At 42.5% G+C, this 22,510-nt stretch overlaps 1 protein-coding gene across 7 annotated transcripts in view; it reads right to left on the bottom strand.

The window, feature by feature from the left end:
- LOC307031880 (uncharacterized protein) overlaps positions 1-22,510 on the bottom strand; it is a 48,053-nt gene that overhangs the window by 10,737 nt on the left and 14,806 nt on the right. For 5 of the 7 annotated variants that reach the window (XM_079669424.1, XM_079669421.1, XM_079669422.1 and 2 more), the window contains exons 2-7: positions 20,959-21,021; positions 12,053-12,109; positions 5,924-6,099; positions 5,157-5,231; positions 4,106-4,333; positions 333-2,957 (exon numbers count right to left, since the gene is read on the bottom strand). In XM_079669424.1, coding sequence (XP_079525550.1) covers positions 333-2,957; positions 4,106-4,333; positions 5,157-5,231; positions 5,924-6,062 — 3,067 coding nt within the window. In that variant the 5' untranslated portion in view covers positions 6,063-6,099; positions 12,053-12,109; positions 20,959-21,021. The remainder of the gene's footprint in view (positions 1-332; positions 2,958-4,105; positions 4,334-5,156; positions 5,232-5,923; positions 6,100-12,052; positions 12,110-20,958; positions 21,022-22,510) is intronic. The other 2 variants (XM_079669419.1, XM_079669423.1) reach the window with 2 other exon arrangements.

Here is a 22,510-nt window from a genome sequence, read left to right as displayed (position 1 = left end):
AAGGTCAAACATGATTTCTTTATTTGTCCCTGAGCCTCTGCCCGTTTTTGTCGTTGAGCAGTGAAAGAGCAGTACCAATGCATTGGCCTCAGGCCCATGTATACTTTGCCCCTGGATAATTGCAATCACTTACATACAAAGGGTCTAACTGCACTCAGCTTCTAACAGTGATTTCAATATTATATCAAAAGCGCAATATATTTGGTGATAAGGACCTGGAGACCGGGCCGCAAACGATACCCAATCAGCAGGTGCAATCCACTCTTTGGGAATTCCTCCCTAAGTCTATTTTACAAGCCATGTTTATTTTTATTTGAACAAGTTCTGGGTACCTTGTGAGTCCATCCAGTTGCTGTCTGTATCAAGGATGGAGACGTCCATGGTTGTTTCATCGTAAGCTGCCTGACAGGTCTCTTCCATCTCCTGACCGATCTCAATGTCTTTCTCTTTCACCTCCATTTCCTCCGTCCTCTTCTCCCCCTCATTCTCTATTGGTTTCTTCTCTTTCCCATCACCTATGCCATCAAACCCAACAGGCTCTTCCGCTGATGGGTCTTCTGTGACAACTTCAATCACCTCTTCCATGCCTTCATCCCCTTTTATCTTTGTGTCTTCTACTTTACCATACCCCATCCCATCGCCTCCTTCACCTTCATCCAGTTGCTGTACATCATGGTCAGAACACGGAGACAAGTGCGAACTGTCTGTCGCGGGGTCTACATCTTCATCGCGTGCACTGTGACTCCATTCTGAGGTGGGATCTTCTTCCATCATCTGATCGCCTACGGTCAGACTCACCTTGATAAAACCCTCGGGCACTTTGGCTTCCTCTATGACCTCTTGAGGTTCTTCAGCCATCTCAATCTCACCCTCTTCATCTGCTTCTTCCTCTACTTGTGCTTGAGGTATGATGATGATTGGGGAGGATAAGTGTGGCATTGGTGCGACTTCATCAGGAGTCACTTCCTGTAACTGGATTTGGGCAACTTTCTCTGCTTTTGGCATCTCTTTCATTTCTATACTATCTAATCTTGTAGTTGTCTCATGCCCAGTTTCAATCTTCTTGTCATCTTTCTCTGTGCTATCTCCTAAAGACCGAGATGTTGGTGAAAATATATTCGTGTTTGTCCGTTCTGGTTCTTCCTTACATTCTTCTAACTCCTCATGCTCAGATTCTTGAAATTCTTTCCCTATCTCCTTCAGTTGATCAATTCCTGACTCTTGATCCTTCTCCACTTCGACCACTGGAACCACATCTTTTGCAGCCATGTCTCCAGCAACTTGGGTTTCTGAGGGTGTGTCATCGTGGTTCTTGGGGGTGGTGGGAGTTCTGGGAACCTTGCTTTCAGTTTCCAGAGGTGTGAAAGTAAAGGAACTGTCTGGTGGGATGGGAGAAGCCTCTCTGGAGGGGTCTTTTTCAATGTCTACCTCAGGAATCGCTTGGTTCTTTATGTCCTCAGGCAGGCCAGTCTCCAATCGAAACTCCGTCAGTCGGTCTTTTGAAGAAATAATTGGGATTCTTAGGCGGTCTGGTTTTACTCCACTCGTCACGATCCTTTCAAGAATCAGGGTACTCTTTACTGGTGAACCTTTCTTTTCAATCACAGTTTTGGGAGAAATCTCAGGGATCATTTCTTGAAGGTCTTGTTGTTGAGTTTCTTTTTGAACAACTTCAAGTTCCTCCTCAATTCCAGTCTCTGTAGAAGGGAAGCTTTGGTGTGGAGAGTCCCCAGAATTGGTTACATCAGCAGGAGACGGCATTGGCCCCGAGTACTCATGGAAGACACAGTAGCCCAGGTCCTCTAGCTGGCTTTCCCCTCCCACCACCCTTGGGGTTTTATCTCCTAAGGCTAGCTTGGCCAAAGAACCCCCTACCAGAGCGGGTACAGACTTTCGCCTCATGTGGCCAAGCTCCCTCTTCTCTAATGATTGCCGTGGCAAGTCTCCAGCAAGGTCCAACATCTCAGAGAGGCTGCCTGAATGTTCAATACATGTGTGCTGATCAGAAGGCAAAGGTGTATCTTCTTTGGTGGGGGTATCTGCGGGGGATCCACTGGTCGGTGGGGTAACAATTGGAGGAGGAGGTTGACTTTCCAAAGATGGTGTTGAAGGGTTTACCTCAGATTCGTCAAAGCTTCCACTGATTGGACACAAGGTTCTGGACTTCTCTTCCTTTACTGTGTGACCCCCCGTACCCCCGACAGTTATGTTCAGGGAGAGGCTTCTTTGTTCAAGCGACATCTTTTCAGGAGTCGTTCTGTCTTTTTTATCCAGTTGTTCTCCGACGTTCTGCGCGATGCTTTTAGTTTCCTCACTTAACTTTTCCTCCGCTGCTGTGCTGAATTCGTAATAGCTCTGGCTTTGTGATGGAGCCTCTCTGTGGCTTTTTGAGGATGTCTCAAAATAGGTTTTCACTCCAGACACGTGTTCCACAAAAATATCTGATGTCGCTTTTAACTCTGTGCCAGGCTCTGGGCTTGCCTCGACCGCTTCTTGCTTTTGGTCTCCTTCTTTATTGTCAGTCACTTGCATCTCATACGATCGATTGTCACTGCCACCATCTTGGTCCGAGGTATTTATCTGTTCAACCATCTCTTGCTTTTCCTCACTTTCAGATTTAGGGGCTCCTGATTCGCTGGGTAAGATATCTCCCTCTTTGTCCACCTCTGCCAGTAGAGGTTGTTTTAGTTCATTGTCTTTCAACTCTACCGGAAGGTCTCTCTGAGGAGCGTCTTCTTCCACTTCCTTTGTGTCTTTGCCCCCTTGCTCTGTTGAGGTGTCAAAGAGCAGTTTTTCTTCCACCGACGGAGTGGGAGATTCAGTCGAGGCGAGTTCTGCACATTCAGGGGTTGCTCGTTCAACTGCCAACTGCTTCTCATGTAGCGGCGCCCCTTGAGGTTCATCTTCTTTCCCAGCAGACTCACAAGACTCCTTACTGATACTTTCTTCCGGCTGGGCTGTGAGTTGCAAGGATACTGTACAACTGTGTGCTGAGTCATAAAAGCTAAACAGCTTAGCTTGATGCATCGACAAAAGCTAGCCAATACAGTCAAGCTGAGGCCTTCTGCACATAGACACACGAGCTCTCCATCAAGCAAAACACACAGCACAGTGTATTTTGCAGCAGGCCACAACAGCACAGGGGGGGTCACATCACCTTAGATAGCTTGCAGAACTGGAATGAAGGAATGAGTTGCATGATGTTAGATGACCGGAAATAAAAGTACACATTGAATTCCTATTGCAATGTACAAGGAGAAATACAAAATGGTCAACCTGATGGCTCTTTTTTATATAACTAACTGTAAAAGTGTTCATTTTCTAATGCAACTACAAAAATACAGTGGATGTAAATGAAGCGTTATATTGCTTGGATAATAAAATGCTATATTACATGAATTACAGATATAGTGTTGATCTAATTAACCTTATAGATAAGAATGGTATGTGTCCAATGAGGGTGGATGTTATGCTTTAAGTGTGTCCTTAGTAACAATAGGAATACAAAATTATCTTTTGCCATTGGATGAAATGAAAACAACATTGAAATCAAATCAAAGCAAGTGATATCCAACAATACATTCAGGACCTATTCATGAAGCACCCATACAATACAGGTCGTGTACCTGGAAACACCTTCTTTCACACAATATTCCAACAAAAACCCACATCAAAATATACACACAGTATAGACAGTGATATTTGCATTTGCAATGTAGCTGGCAATACACAAGTGCAACAAATGATCAACTATAATACGGTTGATCAGGGGTTGTAATTTGGCTCCGATGAGAAGCAAATGGTTATGTTTTGCGTGAAAAAGCACAAACTCAAAATGCTGTGTCACATTATTTTGCACACGGCAACTTCAGGTATTGAAGCAGAAGCTTAAGGAAGTAAGAGCAACAAAGCTGGTTGGCAGCAAAGCCCGAGCTACGTCACAGTTTATAAAGTAAAGCGGAACATCTTCGGTACCCATTAGCAGAGCACAAGAGGATCATGCAAAAATAAGTAGTGGGTAGAAATTCACCCGCTGTCATAGAGGAAGGATTGCTCACACATACATTACACTCGCCCACCAAAAACCCATAAAAACCACACACACCTTTTTGTGACGGGATCTGTTCACTTTGATGACTTCCTCCATTGAGAACCTCAGGTGTTTGGGCTTGCTGGTAGCCCAACGCCTGGGGTTCTGATAAATAATCTGTCTGCTCTAAGGCTCCAGGCTGCTCATATGCCACCTCCTCCTGGTAACTGTGGGCCTCCTCTGGAGCCTCCTTTTCCTCCTCCTGCACCTCCTGCTGCTGACTGACAACCTCTACTTTATCTTCTATGAGCAGGGGGGGGTGGGGGGGGGGGGGACACATAGATGAGATATGGAGGACAACAGTACTGGGGTTACATGGGGTTACTTTCAGCTCTGATGGAGATGCATGGGATGCAATTAACACAACTTCTGTTACATTTTTTTGCAATTAATTTAAGAGATTTATAATCATTGCAACACTAACAGTTTAATAAAAACGTTTTTATTAAGAATGTATCTCATTTTTTAGTACAGAAAACATAATTACTGTTAGATTTGAGTAATATTGATACATAATTGTCCCTAAATGATGCAGTGGGACTACATTCTACTGTATTGTGATTGCATACCACATGCAAAGAAAGGAAATGATGAGAAAACAGACTGCGCTGTTCTCTGAGCTGAAAGTCAATCTGTGATTTACTCGTTGAGAAAATCAATAGACACAATGAGCAAAGGAACAACAGAGGGGAAGGGGGAAGTCGAGTAGTGAGAAGAAGGGCTCCAGTGGCAGAGAATGTGCTTGTGTTGTTGAGTTTCTGAAGCCAATAACATACTGGCATATGTTAGGAAGCTAGTATTGAACTAAAATGGTGTACAGGAAGTGTGAAAGTGGACAGGACAATGTGGCACATGCTGCAGACTCCAGAAAGGTGATACACATAAAATGCATTGAACGCTAAAAACTAAGCGTACCAGAAGAAGAAGGAGGAGTTTTTTTCTAATCATGCAGAGAGGCTGCTCAAAACTTTCAAAACTGTGTCTTCTTTTCAAGATTGTTTTTACCACTTTCACCACCATTCACACTCTCACCCTGAGTGGTTCAAATAAGTGTGAGCGGGTGTACCTTGTGCCACGGGCCCAATCTGCTCAGCGGATGGAGAGGGGGGTGGGGAGGGAGGCAAATTGGCTGAGTCATCCACTGCGAGGGGAGAGAGAGAAAGAGAGAGAGAGACGACACAAGACAAGACATGGATGGGAGGAAGGAAATGAAAGACAAATAACTGTGGTGACCTTATCGGTGTGTGTGTGTGTGTGTGTGTGTGTGTGTGTGTGTGTGTGTGTGTGTGGCCTCTCTTTGAGTGTGGAACAATACCTACTGTGTGTTTGATGAATGTAATTATCCTCTAGGACTTAGTTAGTGGCCAGTTTACTCAAAAGGCAAATGCACATGGATGCATTTGAACTTACCTCAGATAGTGAAAATGTCAAAAAACATACACTGAGTCACATTATAGTTGCTCAAAATCCAAGTTCAAGCACAACACATCTAAAGACATTGACAAACTTCATATTTAAGTTTAATTTATCTATCTATGTATCTATATATCTATGTATCTATGTATCTATCTATCTATCTATCTATCTATCTTTCTATCTATCTATATGGAGCACTGCAATAGCAAGTGCCACACTGCTGCAGCAGATTGCTAATGTTCAGCGCTCATTCAAATGTAAAACACGTTCCATTTGGAAATTGACTGCCCTTGCTTGGCACCGTGAAACCAATCACATTTACCCATCTGGCAGTATGAGTAGGCAATCCAATCGATATCACTGAGCCAGTGTTGCATGCGCAGGCTCTCACACACACACACACTCTTTGGTTCCTACCTGTCGTTCCAGGGTGTGCAGCTGCCCCGCCGTTGAATCCGTTCTCCCTGTAAGCAGAGCTGTAGGCCGAGAAGCCATTGTTGCCGTTCTCCTGGCCGTTGGAGGTCGAGTGCTCGTCCGGCTGCCGACCGTCTGCCATGCCTGCCTGATGGGACACCGGGGGGGGGACGGGTCACCTGGTGGAGCAGGTGGTGGGAGAAGGAAAGAGAAAGATGAGTATGAGATGTGTGGAAAGAAAGAGGATGGACACTGCATGGTGAAGTTCAAATATTGACCACCAGAGGGAGTGAGGTGCAACATTATTCCTCTAACGGCTGGTCTTTGTCTTAGTATCCATGTGCTCGGCCAAAAAAGGAAAGACTGCATATACAGTATATATTTTAGATTCGTTATTCTGTACGGTTATGGTTTGTTTGGTTTTAAAAATGCCTTCAAAATGTGTGTTGCTGCCTGTTCCCTAAGGTTTTCTGCATCCTAATTACTGTGAGTATTGACCTAATCGCATATGAAAAGGTTAGCTTCAATCCAACACACAACAATTAACAAACTAGTAAAATAAAAATCTAAATCAAAATGGGATATACACACATGTTAGAGGTGCACCGAAGCAAGCTGCTAGTGAGAGGGTGAAAAAAAGCCCTTGAACACACCCTGTATGTCCTCTCACCGACGATAAGGAGGTTGTTGCCATGGCAACCGGTACAGGTCCTATAGGGGTCCAGCAGATGGCTTTGACAGACTTGCCCTATTCATACAAAAAAGAAGTGCTCCACCTACACACGGCACTTCATCCAAGTGACAGTAGATATAGCAAACGCAGACATGCAACAAGCTCTTCCCAATTAAGTATGCACTAGTAAAGTACATTCTATTCAAGCATGCACCCTCATAAAAGCTTTTTTTCCCCTGAAGAGGAAGCCATAATGTTGCTTTTTAAACAACGTTGGCAGGGGGCCCTCCCCTGCCTTGCAGCCGGGCTAAATTGCATCATTATCATCATCTGCGGCTAATTTCATCGTAACAAATGATCTCCGAGACTCCTTTCTTCCTCCATTGTGTTTTCTGATGTCCCTTTTTTTCCATTAGACATGAGCTTTTTGTCGAGCTTAAGCTGATGTTATTACAATCTAACTTTCTCCTCTTTTCTCTTCCAGTTTTATCTCATCCAGGTTTTGTTTTTTTCAGCCTGACTCTATTTCCGTCTTCCTCTCCTGACGAATCATATCCAGGTCACATTCATCAGTTTGAAAACATATGTATCAGAAATATTTGAACAATAAAGTCTGAGGTTACTAACATTTGTAGTTTGTCAATATCAAACCTATTTGTATCTCGATTGGGTTACATTTGATTACATGTACTCTACATATTTCTCCTTTTCCCGCTCTTTTAGCTTAGCTAACTAGTAGCACGTTACTTATTAGCATACAGACGTGACTGCACTATCAATCTTCTTATGGCAAGGAACTCTCTGCAAGAAGGCATATTTATCATTTCTAACTATTCTTTTAAAATGAAAAGATCTAACACAAGTTGTCCACCCTGCTAAGCAGAGAAATCTATGATAGATTTCTACATGACTTTTTCTCTGCAGCTTCTGGAAAACCAAAGAGTCTTTGGGTATATTGTATCCCACTCTCATTTGTCTGCCTCTCTCTTCCCTCTTCATTCCTTCCTCAGTCTCTCTCCTCTCCTCCCCTGCAGCGGCGCATGACGACAGGCTCTCAGTGATCGGGGCCAATGTCTGCTGCAGTGGGAAGAGACGAGCATGAGAGGGAGAAAAAAAGAAGAGAGGAGGAAAAAGACCTACTGACATTCAAAGATATTGGGCCGAACTGTCTGAGACTGAAAACCTCCGCCCAGGGCTCAGAGGAGTCTGGTCTCAGCTGTTGCTAAGGAAGAAAATGGGTGCGCTGACAGCCAGATTGTGCCGATGGTGGTTTTGAATTGCATTGACCCGCTTCCAGCTGCTGTTTTGGCAATGTTACGCCACACTTGGCATTCACACATTGTCCCTTTCAAAATCGATTGGCATAAACCATGGCTGCTTACATAAATTTGTTGCTTTCTCATTTGATAAAAAGGTACTAAATTGACTTTCAATACAAAGTGGCTTAAGGAAAAACTGGCAGGATTGGTGACGATTTACAATATTGCATTCATGTGAATCAAAGCTAACATATTTCCTGTCCTGTGTGATCACAAAGCCAAGGTCAATGATATAAACCAAGTGAAATAACTTGTCGTTGCTGTACATGTATTGTCTTTTTGGTTACCAGGTACGTTTTAGACCAGTGGATACCCAACAAAAAACCTTTAAATTATGTCTTTGATACATGCATTTTATGTACAAATATCATGGATCACTAATCTGCTTCAGGGTACAATCTGTACAGCATACAACACCCTGCCCTTTTCTACCCTCGTTTAGAGAAGGAAAAACTCCACACACAAGCCATTTAACGGGGAAACAAGAATTAGAAGATATCTTAAGTGCCATATTCTTATTTACCACTTCTTGTAACATGAGATACTGAACTCATGGCAAATTGTTTATCTCCTGATGTCTACTTCGCCCACCCCTCAGGACCTTGTCATCCTCTTGTGGCTAACGTGATCCGACAATGGCTTTTCTGAAAGCTTCCTTCTGGGTGTGTACTAGTCTTATTGTGTTATGGTGGAAAGGCTCATGTGAAAGAGGGGCATCCTTCCAAGTAAGATATTTTCTCTACCGACGGAAAACCTCATAATTGTTTTGTTTTTTCCCCCAGAACAAATGCTTAATCATTCGATTTGAAGATACGGTACAACATAAATAACTAACTCACTCTAGGGGTCAGATCGCAATTTGTCTGCCACTATGGCGTCCCCCAGGGCTCAATTGTAGGTCCCATCTCTTTTCTCTATTTACATGCTCCCTCTGCACGACAACATATGAAATCTTAACATTCAGTTTGATTTCTACGAACACGACTCTACCTGTCGATGAAACCTAATGACCACACCCTATACACACACCTTTCATATTTACTTAGCAGGAATGTAAAATGTTGAAGTCTGAAACTTCCTCTTAGCTTAGTTACCGCAAATTGGCAAAAATGTGTCTTTTTTTCTGCAGTAAAAGACACCTTTTACACTAGAAATAAATGGCATTGCGTTACGGAATTCAGAAAATCCCACACCAATAAATCAAGCTTTATTCTATTATACTTTCAAAAAAGCTTTCAGTCAGTGTCTTGATCTTGAAAGGGTTAAATCAACAGCGCTGGGAGTCAAAGAAAGCCTGTCAAATCCTATTACATCTTGGGATGGATGTGTCCAATTGAGCATGCCAACATGAGACAAGGCAGAAGGTGTGGCAGCAGGCCTTGGGCTCGTCTCACTTCTCTTTTTTGTATCCTTTTGTCTTTCTGATGCCCCCTGCTGTACTGCGTTTTACCTTACAGCCCTAGCATCCCTCTTCTCTACCGACTCCACCCCGTCTCTAATCCGACCTCCCTCCCCCTCTCTGCCAACCGTACCCCAATCTGGGTCATTCATCACGCCTTCGCAGAGAGCCGCTCTCATCGGAATGTCACCATCCATTTAGGAGGGAGGAATCTCTGGCAGCTAGTCTCAGGCCAACCTGGCCTTAATCCTCTGTGAGAGCGCCCGGGTGTGTGTTTTTACTTTGTCTGTAAGTGTATGTGTTCTGTAGTTTAAGGTATTATTTTAGACATTCCTATCATCACTGGAATGGCTTACCATCCAGAGAAAACATGTTTTTTGTCACCTAAATCAATATGTGTTGGAATAATGCATTATTGAATCATTTGCCTGAGTTACCCTTTCTCTCATGTCACCTAAGGGGACTTTTTCAGAATCAAAGAGTTTTTTCTTAACTTCAAAGTGATTATCTACACAATATTATTGTCTCAATTATGAAGTTGGATTACAGCTCCAATGTTATCTCAACTAAGACTATGACATAATAAGTCTGAATGTACTAAGCTTCATCAAAGGACTTCACCATTTAGATTAGTGTAATACGTAATACGTTGCATTGATTGATGGGTAACTGTCACACTAGACTCCATCCCTGGGGTGGACAGTGGGACACTCAAGGTTGCTGTGACCTGTAATCCACCCAGGATCCAGGGACTTCCTCCAGCAGACGGGCAGACTATGTTATGGAGACTCAGCAAGACATGGCGGGAATTGGCGGGTAATGAGCGCTGCCAGTGAAGTGTGAATGAACTGTGTATATGTTGAACAGCAGCATGACGAGCAAACGCGCACACAAACACATGCCAGTGTGTAATAAGAGGGTGGAAACAGGCTGATTCCATCTCTTGCAAATTAAGAACCGTATTACATGCAGTAAAGGGGCACTACACTTTCTCTATATGTGACTGTAGATTTCAGCTTAGTTCACCAAAAGTTAGCATTAGATAACTATATAGATTTCTTTGCCTTTACTCCTGAAATGTATAGAATTTTACTAAACATATTTATAAAGGGCAATTTTCCCAAATCAAGTTTCTTTACGTAGTGCGACTTAATAGGCTTGTTCTCAAATGTCTACAATTGATATTTTCTGATGCATGAGTATTTAGGAATCCTGCTTCAAGCGTTTAGAATATATATAACCTACATTTTTTACCACTATGCCAGCATGATGAGGCTCTGTCACCTCCAATCAGCTGTCAGCAAAACTGACTTTCTTACTCTGAACTTCGGGTGGTCTGTATCATTCCCATCAGCCCCCTACTCAAAGAAAACAAACATTTGGTGATTCAATGACAATAAACGATGTGGTAAAAGTAAATAGTGCTTTTTTGAGCTTTTAGCAATCTGCATCAAATGTTGCTTGTGACATTTGTTGATGAATTGATTGGCATTATTGGATTTTAGATTTGTCTTAAAAAAACGACTGTCTGCGAATTAGATTTTCCTCCTTCAAGACAGGTTGAAGATTGAATTTAAATCAAACTGACTGATTCTAACTCAGATGTATGTCCTCCTCGCTCCTTCTCTTTACTTTCAGCATCCATCTCATCAGAGGAGTAGATGCTTCCTGGCACCCATCGGCCCTACCCCACTATGATGTCATTGTTCCCATGGTGATGCGAGTCCGGGGGTGGGAGGGGCTGGGGACGGTCAGGAGAGGATGCTGGCTCCAGAGAGACGACTTTGACCACGTTATAGATCGTGAAATAGGTCAACAGATCCTCCAGGCGCTGTCCCGGGGGGCCATTCCTAACTGCACGGACACAAATGGCATCGGAGCCATTTAAACCGTCGATACACTGAGAGCTGGTAGCTGGTGATGTCATTCCAGACCTTTAAGCTGGTGCTGATGGGGGAGGATTGTTCGTGTATCACCGTTTTCTTCTGATCAAAGATATAGCCGGACATTTCTACAAAGTAAATATAAAATACAAAAGCAACAACTGACCGAGCCATCTGCTGCATTTGCCAACAACTCCTCCCATCTGTCTGTCTCTTCAGCAGTCAGTGGCCATGTTCACGCGTCCTTCATGGCTGAGTGCACTGTGATGACTGTTGACAGCCCACGCCCTACACGCTGACACATACCTACACACACTCCCTTCCCAAATCAAGCCTTCCACGTGCGCAAACCCCTTAAAAACTCAACCGCACACACACGCAAACAAACACACCCTCTCATTGACGCCCCCGGACGCATCCACCGAGCAAAACCCACAACTGCCTGGTAGTAAACACATTGTTAACACACGCTAAATATAGAAACACAAACTTCCCCGCCAAAATCTACATTTAGCCACTCAACTCTGTCATTTCCATGTTCTGCAGCGCAAAACATGGAGTTAAGGAAAATATCTACTCTGACCTCAATCCAAACAATCTCCTCTCTCCCTTCCACATGTTGAGCATAATTCCCCTTCTATTATACATCCATGGAAAGCCAAGCTAATCATCTGGCTGAGTGCAGCCACTTACATCTGACTCCCGGGGCCCCATGAGTCATGGGAAAAGTGAGTGTGAAAAGTCATGCGAGCGATATGAGTGGAAGTAGTGCATAGTATACCGTCTGGCAGCAGTCCAGACTTCTATGTTTTGGATTGTTCTTGGGGTTATCTAAGTGTGAGGTGACGTTCTACTTACTTGAAGAGCTGTCGTCACTGATGGATCAAACAGACGAGATGAAGCGGCTGCTCAGACCTGCATGAGAAAAGAGAATGTATGTTGAAGATGAAACTGCAGAACCTAAGATTTAACACAAGGGTTTAAGCTGAAACCAATTTAAGGCCTGGCATAACATTCAAAACCGTAAAACAGAAACTGCTTAATAACATGTATTCATTAAGCTGTTTTTCTTAATGGCTATTTGCCGTAGATTTCTCCTAAAGTCTCCAAAAGTTGACATTGAATAATGCATATTTGTTTTACCCTTTTCCATGTCGTTTATTGAATTTTACGATGCAAAATGCTCTTCTCTTTTTTTCTGGCTTTTGACAGTATGTCCTGATTAATCGGAACGTTCTGTCTGAAAACCTTTTAAAATGGCAATAGACTGTAATCAATCATTTTTGAACCAGGTATAATTCAATGTTCAGATGTCTGCTTTGGAAATGTGTGCAAACGAGCCAGAAGTCATAAATACAAAAAATGTCAAGTGTGAAAGTTTAATTGTGATATATGTATAAATTATGCATTTGATCTAGTGTCTCCTTATAATTCAGTGGGACAGTTTCAAGGTCTTCCTTCTGAATACTGACTATAATAGAATTACATTTGGGGTCTTTACACGAGACTATTCTAATCCCAGCTGTGTCTTTAACATGCCCAGCAGCTTAGCTCCGTCACCTGGAGTCTGTCAGCAACATTAACCCAGACGTCACTGTGGTCTCTAATTTAAGCTGCTACTGATGAGCTGTACACAACAACAACAACAACAACAACAACAACAACAACAACACTACACAAGATTATCTGTTCAGTGTCTTCAATGTTTTCACATCAAAATCAAGCGCTTTGTGATTTTATTTGAATAATTACTAGCATGTTTTATATTGAAATTAATGGCATTATTACCATGAACAAATGTCATTCTCGTTTGCTTTAAATCTTTGAATTAATGCTGTTAAATACTCTAAGTGAAAATGGCGTAATATGTAAGACATTTGAAGTAAACAAAAGTCATTGCACGCAGTCTGAGATAAAAGAAGAACAAGGCAACTGCCGAGATAATAATAATCCCAAAATAAATCAAAGTGATGATTTATAAGTGATTACAAGTGACATCATGTCAACTGTGTGCTAACTAGACAGACTCCCCTCGTGAGCTGTTTTTGAGATTTGTCAAATTCTTGGATTGGCCCGTTGGGGCAGAGCCAGGGGATGAGTTAAGGCTTAAGTCAGCCATGGAGAAAGACAGATTTGCACGTTCACTCTGCTTTTTGGAGGAGCTCGAAAACACAGCATCCTGTTAACATTAAAACAGTGTGAAAGCACCGTCAGGGGGGAGGGCGGGGGTCCTGTCGCCCCAAACAGGCAGTTGGACAGAAGGAGACAGAGGATGAAGTAGAGCTGAGCTGAGATTCTCCAAACAGGAAGGAGGTTGATTTATTAGAGGGGAGAGAGAGAGAGGCCTGGAGAGAAAAAGAGCTGGAAGCAGAAGAGGAATGACAAGTATTTCTACTAAAGGACAATTCTGTTGTTTTAAGCATTATTCTATTGGCCATCATTTCAGTAGTAATACATATGATACATGCATTTAACCTCCATATCAGTTTGGTAAACCTGTGGCTTTGTTCATTGACTTCCCATTTGAACTCACAGTTTAAAAGAGACATATTTTTTTTGTATTTGTATCTCTGTATGCTGTAAACCCATGCACTACGGTCATGATGTCCATGTTAACTCATGTAAATAATTTAATTTGGGTATTGTAAATGTAACTGAATACTTTTCTGCTCGTGCATTGTCATCATGATCAAATTATAATTAAAAAAAAAATCCCCCATTATTTGATGATTTTCCTTGTTTTCGTGGTTTTGTGGTTTCGTGGTTCGTGACATTGACTGACTGCTTGTTTATTTTTTGCATACAGGAAGAAAGTTTGATTACTAGAAAGAATGGGACATGAAGTTGGGGATCATAGAGGGAGGGAAAAAAATGTCTTATATGACAACGTTTTCTTTTTTGCTTATGTTATTTCAGAGCCTCCATACATTCCTTGTATAATTGGTTGGCAATGAAAACACATGCCCACTTTGTTCTAAAACGAGCACTGAAAACTGTTGACATTGTCTTTCAATTTGAAGGAATGATGAATTGGACTGAGACATGAAGGAAAAGACCACATAAATACATTTCTGTCTGCATATTACGAGAAAGAGGCACACGATGTACTCTCCTAGAGCAGCAGCGGTAAGGAGATAAAGGGAGTGAAAGTAGTGGAGAAAAACAGTAAGAGAAGTCACACAGGAAGTAAAGTCTCTTCAGGGGGAAGGCCGGACAGCTGGGGAAGCTTAGTCAGAAAAAGAAAAAGGATGAGCAGAGAAGGATATATAAAGTAGGTCCCGCCCATCCCAAAAATATCATGAGTGCGACACAAATAGAAGCATTGTAGTCAAAGCCACTTTAAACTGTCGCAGTAAATGATCCCTTTCTCACACAGTAGTTAGCCTGCTTGTTATGAAACCATAACCTCACATCACACACAACTTCTTCCTCTTTCCCCAAAAAGCGCTCACATGTTTCCAATAAATTAAAAATTAAAAATTAAAGCATGTAATTTAGGACACAAATTAACTGTAATTGAGGAATTATGATTTAATGGGGGAACGCCTAAAACAAATGTCTTCTTTTTGATCACAAATTACTGCATTTGTTACTTCACTATTAACTTGGGCATTATTCAATATGACAATTTATCGTTTTTCAAGGAAATATTTTCTAATACACAATAACATCCTCAATATTGGTAATAACAAGTATCAAGACCCATGTTTTCGATAAACATGAGTTGTTCATAGAGATGTCCCGATCCGATCACATGAACGGGGATCGGAGCCGATCACGTGATTTTCAAAGGTTGGAATCGGGAGAAAAAAAATCGGGGATCGGGATTTTTTTTTTTTTTATTCTTTTTTTTTTTAAATACTTTTTTAAAAATGTTGTATTCAATGTTACAAAACAAAAATGACCATGTTCAAGTCTTAAAGTCATCCCCAGGCCTTAGTTTTGGTTTCAAATGACAGAACATCATGTATGTGTTGCTTCTTTGGGGCTTGTTTTCATAGACCTGGTTGCTTCTTTCTCTCAAATCTGGCAACAGAGTGGGCAGGGCGCAGTGTCTAATTGTAGCAGTAAGCTAACAAGTACTGATAAGCTTTATTTTGTTTTGATCCAATGCTGCAAAACTGAACTGATCCAATGCTGCTGTGAAAGAAAGAAGCTATATCCATGTTGGATAGAATATCCAATTTAAATAAAAAAATAACCTTAAGGGACATCTTGAATGCTTTTTTTCTTTTTTTTCTCTTAATGCATTGCATAAAGATCGGATCGGGAAAAATCGGTATCGGCAAATTGTCAAAATCAAATGATCGGAATCGGATCGGGAGCAAAAAAAGGTGATCGGGACATCCCTAGTTGTTCATATTGCCAAGTCCTATCTGCAACAACACTCTATATATAATGCTGACATTTCTACATTTTCACATTCTTATCAATCACCCAAGATGACCATCAGGCCTCTGAAGGGTGGATATGTAATGGACGGGTACAAACAGTGAGTGCAGGGTCAAACAAACAATCAATATGTCTTGAGTCTCTGGGAAGAGAGAAAACAGTCGACGGCACATTTTTCGTCTTGACCTGCATGTTCCCCCCAGGAGGACGGAGGCCAAATGTGTCCGACAGAAGGCAAGAGAGGAGAAGCGATGGAGGAAGGGAAGAGTGAAGATAGTGGAAAGAGGTCAAAGCCGGACCTAATCCACAGATTTGACTTCATCGTCAGAGACGAGGCAAACAGGAAATGAACCCTAATCTCAGAGCTTTGCTAAAAGGCCTGATAACGCGTTGCTGAAAGGAACAGAGGAGATGAAGGGAAACATCACAGGAAGATATTTCCAGAATTATCTGATGCACCGTTATCCTGAAGAACCCTAATTATCCTAATCAGACTCAGAGCTTAAGGAATCTTTCAAAAGTAGATTCAAACAACTAGAATTACGGCTTTCGGGTTGTATGCAGTCGCCAACCAGTCAGGTTTGTAGTCAACATCATGTGACAACCAAATTATAATCAGTTCATCCTTGAGTCCAGCTGGACGTTTGCACAATATTTGAAGAGATTCCCTTTAGGTCGTCCTTGAGTACTTCATAAGAATTTGACACATACCAACGCAACCAAAGAAAAGATGAACCAAACCACCAACTGTGTGATTTCTAGAACACAGTAAAGCAATATCCTGTACATTTTTTATTTGGACACCATCTTTGTTTTCTAAATTGCTTCCTGTATCAGTGGGTTGGCCATAAATGACTAGATGGAATGTTAAGCAAACACTGAGGACTTTCCAGCATTACACTCATTTAGAAACGTAGTCCTAATTTCCTGAGGACAGTGAACATGGCTGCCAGAGGTTAAATAATGTCACCTGAAGGCTAAGTATAATGGAGTTACTCAACAATCCCACAGTACTTTAGACCACACATGTTCTCACGGGGATACTTAAGGAACAACAAACCAGACTTTTGGAAACCCAAACACTGATTCCAATGAAATAAGAACAGGATATAAACATTAATAGTTCCAGGGAATTACATGATTAATGCTAATAATGAGGGTGTTAAAGCAGCGGTAGTTTATCATGGCTTTGTTTTTGGCATGTTTGGTCCAACATGGGGGTCCAGCCATAACACAACACAGAGCCTCTCCATGAGGTCTCTGCTTCCTCTCCTTTTAACTCAGCCATCACCCTCATTTCCTCATCTATAATTCACCAAGACAGCCTCCTTCCCCCCAAAGACGCATGCACACTCCCTTAGGCAGACACACAAACACATGCATGTTTGATACAGCAAAACCATGGGGAGTTGAAGTCAAGGTAAAGAATATTCAAAAGAGAAAAAGTTTCAAAACAGCTACTTTGCTATAAAAATGTCTTACTGCTCATCATCATCATTCCATCACTGACCCGCCTCACTGTGAGATGAATTACGTCTAGGAAACAATTCGCCGTTCCATCACAACTCTGTTCTCGACTCCTTTATTCAGCAGGGGCCTCGGTGCAATCTTACAGGTGTGATGAGAAGGAGGGGAGGCTGTTTTCTACACCTCCACACTTTGTACTCACAGAGACTTACAGAGGAGCCTGTGTGGCTTATGAGCCAAACTCCACCGGGAAATAGGCGCATTAATTAATGCGAAGGAAGAAAAGAGAGGAGATGAGTGTGATCACAGAGAAGGTGAGAAGGGCACGGTGAGCAGCAGAACTTTGTCTAAAGTTATTTTCTGGAAGTTATGGTGCATTCACATGCTTCATGGATTGTCCTATTTAGCGAGAGGCTAAGTTGTTCTTACGACTGGTTCTCCGGGAGCTTTATGTCGTGATGTAGAAACAACATGGATGCAACAAGAAAGATATTTTGTAGGCTTGTGTTTACTGCGTGACTTTCAGCGATCTTGTTGTCACCATTTTCCCAATAGGGAACTATTTCTCCCTATTATTCCAACACCACACAAATGCAACACAATATGTTGATGTAAACAAACACGATAATTAATTTGTGTATCTGTCCTATGATAATGATAACTTAAAAATGTTTTGGATTCTACCTTGGCCCATGCTATACACTTTAAATAAGTTTTATGAAAATCAAGAAAGACATTTAGACACCCAAAGCAGAAAGAATAACCTCCTGGGTGAAGGTAATAACAGACTCGTAAATGTACTGATAATTTAAGCCATTAGCTCTTACTTTTAAACGGTCACATAGAGCAACACAATTGTATGATTATATCGCTATTACTGCCTTAACTCTAATTAATTCGTGGGCAGTCACACTTAAACCTGATGTCCAGGTTGCAAACCCGTAATAATATAAACCCTTAGGGGCTGAAATGATTCCTTTCTCATCTTGCCCTTGGAAAAATCCCTACATCTTATTGGACAAAAAAAGAGAAGCAGGATGTTATAACAATCTGACAACGGTGGTGTTGACCCGGAACCACATATTACATGTCAAGCATCACACTGTATATGCGGAGACCAAACACACTCCGGGCCCTTTACAGAATCTACAAGCTCAAACACACGCAAGCAACACTGTTTTTGCTGCGTTATGTATACCAGGCAGGACCAGGTGCAGGTCTTTGTGCCCCCGAGGGAACAGCTGCACTTAAGAGTGAACACAGGTGGAATAACTGGTTTATTTTGTTAAACATGTAGGTTCTTCGTGACCTAAGAGCCTCACACACACATTCATCAATCAACATGAATGAGAAGGCGGCAAAAAATGAGGCCTGCGGGCTGTGATTTTTACTTCTCTGGAACACTTTCACCCTCGAGAATGTGAAGTGCTAAACATGGCTCAAATCTAACACTGCAAGTGGTGAGGTATTGTACATCAGCCAATTCACCCACTGTAAACTTTTCAGTAATCTCCCATTCACCATTGCACCAGCGTCACGTATTCCTCCTCAGCAGCTTTCCAGCAGTCCGCCCCCGATATGACATGCTGTCCAATACATTTTGCTGCATCTGTCTGAATGGCTCCCCTCATCTTTGTCAGTGACATGCAGCTACACATCCATCACTTGTCAACAGACACTTAAGGGCATCCTGTCATCGCCATGGGAGTGTTTCTTTCTCCTACAGTTTGCCAGTCAAATAACCAAAGTATTCATTATTGATGTCAGGGATCACATTTCTTGATTGTTCGAAAGCACTGCAGTACAAAATGCAAAAAGAAAATCAGAATACTTGCTTTTCCTTTAGTCACTACACTGCAAGGTAAATTGGGCAAACATCTTCCACTAATGCAGGCCATGACAATTGATTGTAAGCACCAAAAAAGCAAGTAAGTGGACATAGAGTGGACCTAGATTTAATATTTCTATACTAATATTTATCATAAATGGAAGCACATGCATATTATGTACATAACATATATTATATTTGAAAATCCAAGTCTCATTATCCTTGCAGTGGCCAATCTCCAAAAGTATTGGTTCCTACATTTTCCAGATTAAACTACAATTCCGATCCCCATTGGTTTCCGTCTGGCAGTTGGAAAAGTGAAGGAGGGAAAGCCTTCGAAACAATGGCACTCTCTTTCCCACTTGGCATCTCTGAGACACCTACATTGAGCTCTGTTACATTTCAAATGCCTCGCTGACATACTGCGGTTGGAACCAGGGGCGATTCTGACCCTAAAACAATGCCTCTATCTCCCACTGGTTCTGAACTGTGAGCGCGGCAACAGTTGGTTCACCAACCGCAACAGTGTCCTCACGGCCAAACCATGACCTCACTCAGCGGGCATGCAAAAAAGAGGATGATCAGGGGGCATAGGGTTTCATTTGTGACCCCGAAAAAGGAGGACAGTGAGAGGACAGATGTGCCCCCTCGTCCTGCCCTCCCCATGCCATGGCGTGTCATCCAAAGTTAGTTCCCAGGAGAGGACAGCTCGCCTCAGAGCTGCCAACAGCAAGCCATGCCGGCAGACCCAGACATGATAGAAAGGGAAGGGGGGGCACGTCACTGTGGATAGGAGAGGCACCCTGCTGACTCCTGGCACATAGTGTTAGATAGAACAGGGATTAGACCAGAGTGTGCCATGCTACAATGTCCCCCTGAAAACAACGACACAGTCCTTCAACAAAAAAGGGAAAACGTGTGAGACAAGAGCCCTTTTCACATATACACTGAAAATGTAGGCCTTACCTAAAAGAGCTGTATATGAGAACGTGGAAAATTTCAAACCGGACATCAAACAGACTTTATCCTGCCAGAACACAAGCACAAAGTCTGAATATTCGCCGATTTATGGGGGTGAAGCCAGAAGAAAGAAACCTCTGGCAAGAAGTTCATACATTGATGGGAACAGATATTTCTAACCCTAACCCTAATTCCTGTTTGCAAAGCCAAATGCCATAATCATTGAGACTTATTCAAGGCACACGAAGAGACTTTAAAAAAGGAACAAACCGGGTGCACGGAGTAATCTGCGTCACATCTTGATTTTTCAATGCAGGTGCCACCCCTCCCTCTAAACCAGACAAGTATGTTTAGGAGCTGAGAACTCACATGACTATCTATTATTATGTAAAAGGATCAATCTGGACAATGTGTGGATCTAATTATCTGGATATTGTCTGGTGTTGATAGGAGAAAACCGCTGGTGAACGAGAGGAGAAACAGTGGGGACAGTCCAACTGGGAGCGAGATTAGATTTCAATCCAGATGAAAGCAGGATGATGCAGATATAGGAATACACACAGTGGGAGGGAAGAAGAAAAAACGACACGGAGTCAGATTTGGCATCTCATCGCTACTTCCAACTTGTCACAGCTAGAAATGTGTTCAGCTCGGTGTCACTCCCACTGAGAATCCACCAACAATCTGTTGACTGGGACGTGGTATCACAGCATTCAAAAATACCACAATTGCTTTTATTTCGAATTGAAATAATGTATCTCTATCTTAAGAAAACACAGCAGCAGCACACTTTAAGTGAACTGTCCTGCCACCTGAATAATCAGAGATGTCTAGACTGGGTACGTCACAAAGACTATGTGTCACCAAAATACAGAAACAGCCCCTGGCTCATCACAACATCACTCTTTTGTTTGAATATGTCAGTAGCAAATATCATGGATAATTAGAATCTATGCATACAATAGGAGGAGGATACGCAGGGAGGGGATTGAGTAAAGATCAAAGCCATGCTCGGGGTGAAGGACATTCACTAAAAAGGAACATGTTATTCTTATTTTCTGATGGTATTTTATAAGCAGAAAAGACTGCACTGCACAGGAAAAATAGAGCATCTTACCAGGTGGGAAAGGGTAGCTTTCTGTCTGCAGAGTGCTCAAGAACGGGGGCAAGGTAGCAGATTCTGCAGAGAGGAGAACAAATAGATGAGAGACAGAAGACGGAGCGAAGATAAGAGGCAGCAGAGATGGCTGATGCTTTTTCGCCGGCAACTGCAGCTCACACACTCTCAAACACACACACACACACACACACACACACACACACACACACACACATGCAGCGAGCCAACCGGCATGCTGTCTCACGCAGGTCTCCCCCTCCCTGCCTTCACCAGTGCACACTCTGCAACCAGACCAGGGCTGTGTATAAGGGGGGATGGGCACATGAGACAAGTGTGTGTATATTTGTCTCTGTCACATTTATTCATGTTTGAAAGAGATATGAAGCTCATCCACTCCTGAGGGAATTATAAAGATACATCTCTATCCAAGAAATTCCGCCGAAGCGTATTTCATTTTCCTCTCGGTGTGTAACATTTCATGCAAAAAAAGACGTCCACATTATGAATGTATGGAACCTCGAAGCATGACAGCGAGCGCAGTGTATCTGCAAGTGTATAGAAGGAGGGGTGCAGGGCTTGCCCCCATACTGAATAATTGCTCTGTCCTGGTGCTCATTTGCAGGCATGGCCCACTGCAGCAGCAGCAGCAGCAGCACTGAAACAAAGGCGGAGAGGGGGGACGAGGGGGAAAAGAGGGGCCTGAGAGAGACTGCAGAGGCCAGACAAGCAGAGCTAAAGCATACAACTCAGTAGCACTGAGCGCTGACTGCTCAAAGCCTAATTCCTGGCCCATTACTCCAACCTCAAACCACATGAAATGAAATATATGTGTAGTCCAAGGGGCTCACAAAGGCCCATTTCTTTAGCTTTCCATCAGCTGGGGCACTAGAGATGTCTAAGTTGTGATTAAATACAGAAATTGTGAGTAGATTATTAAGATTTTAAACAACTTTATTGGCCAAAAAAGACTTCATTGGTGCATCGACATACACTTGTTCCAATCCTTTATGAAGGAAGTACATTAATCCACTGAAACAAACCGGCCTCACCAGACCAATGTCAAGAGACACTCCCTAACATGATCGCCAAACCTCACATAGACCACAGAGGCTGAATCATAAAGGATACATCTTCATTCAACTCCAAGACTTTCAAAATGTCTGCTTCCAGCCCACATCACATCCTCTCTGAGTCCCATTATTAGCATGTCTTGTTCCATAGAGGGTAAAGAGAGCCATCAGTGTAAGACTGTAATCAACCTGTCAGCGTCGGGGACTGAATACATTTAAAAAAACAAACGACAAATGAGATATTTAAAATGGCAGTGTAGAAATAATCTTGCTGTGAAATGTAATAGCGCGATTATTTTCAAGTAGTACATTTGTGGAGCACCTTCAGGGTATACCGATGATGTTGTTGGGAATTTGAGTAAAAGGAAAAAGAGACGTAGGATGAGAGATAAGAAAGATGGAGAATAAATGGAAGGTCGGATGGCACCGTTGGGAAATCAAAGCGTGGAGAGGGCGCAGACAGTCCAGTCATCGCCAGC

This window comes from Notothenia rossii, assembly GCF_949606895.1.
Source record: "Notothenia rossii genome assembly, chromosome: 3".
NCBI classification, from domain to species: domain Eukaryota; kingdom Metazoa; phylum Chordata; class Actinopteri; order Perciformes; family Nototheniidae; genus Notothenia; species Notothenia rossii.
Note: the sequence above shows the minus strand (reverse complement) of the source record. Positions and strands in the feature narration are given on the sequence as shown.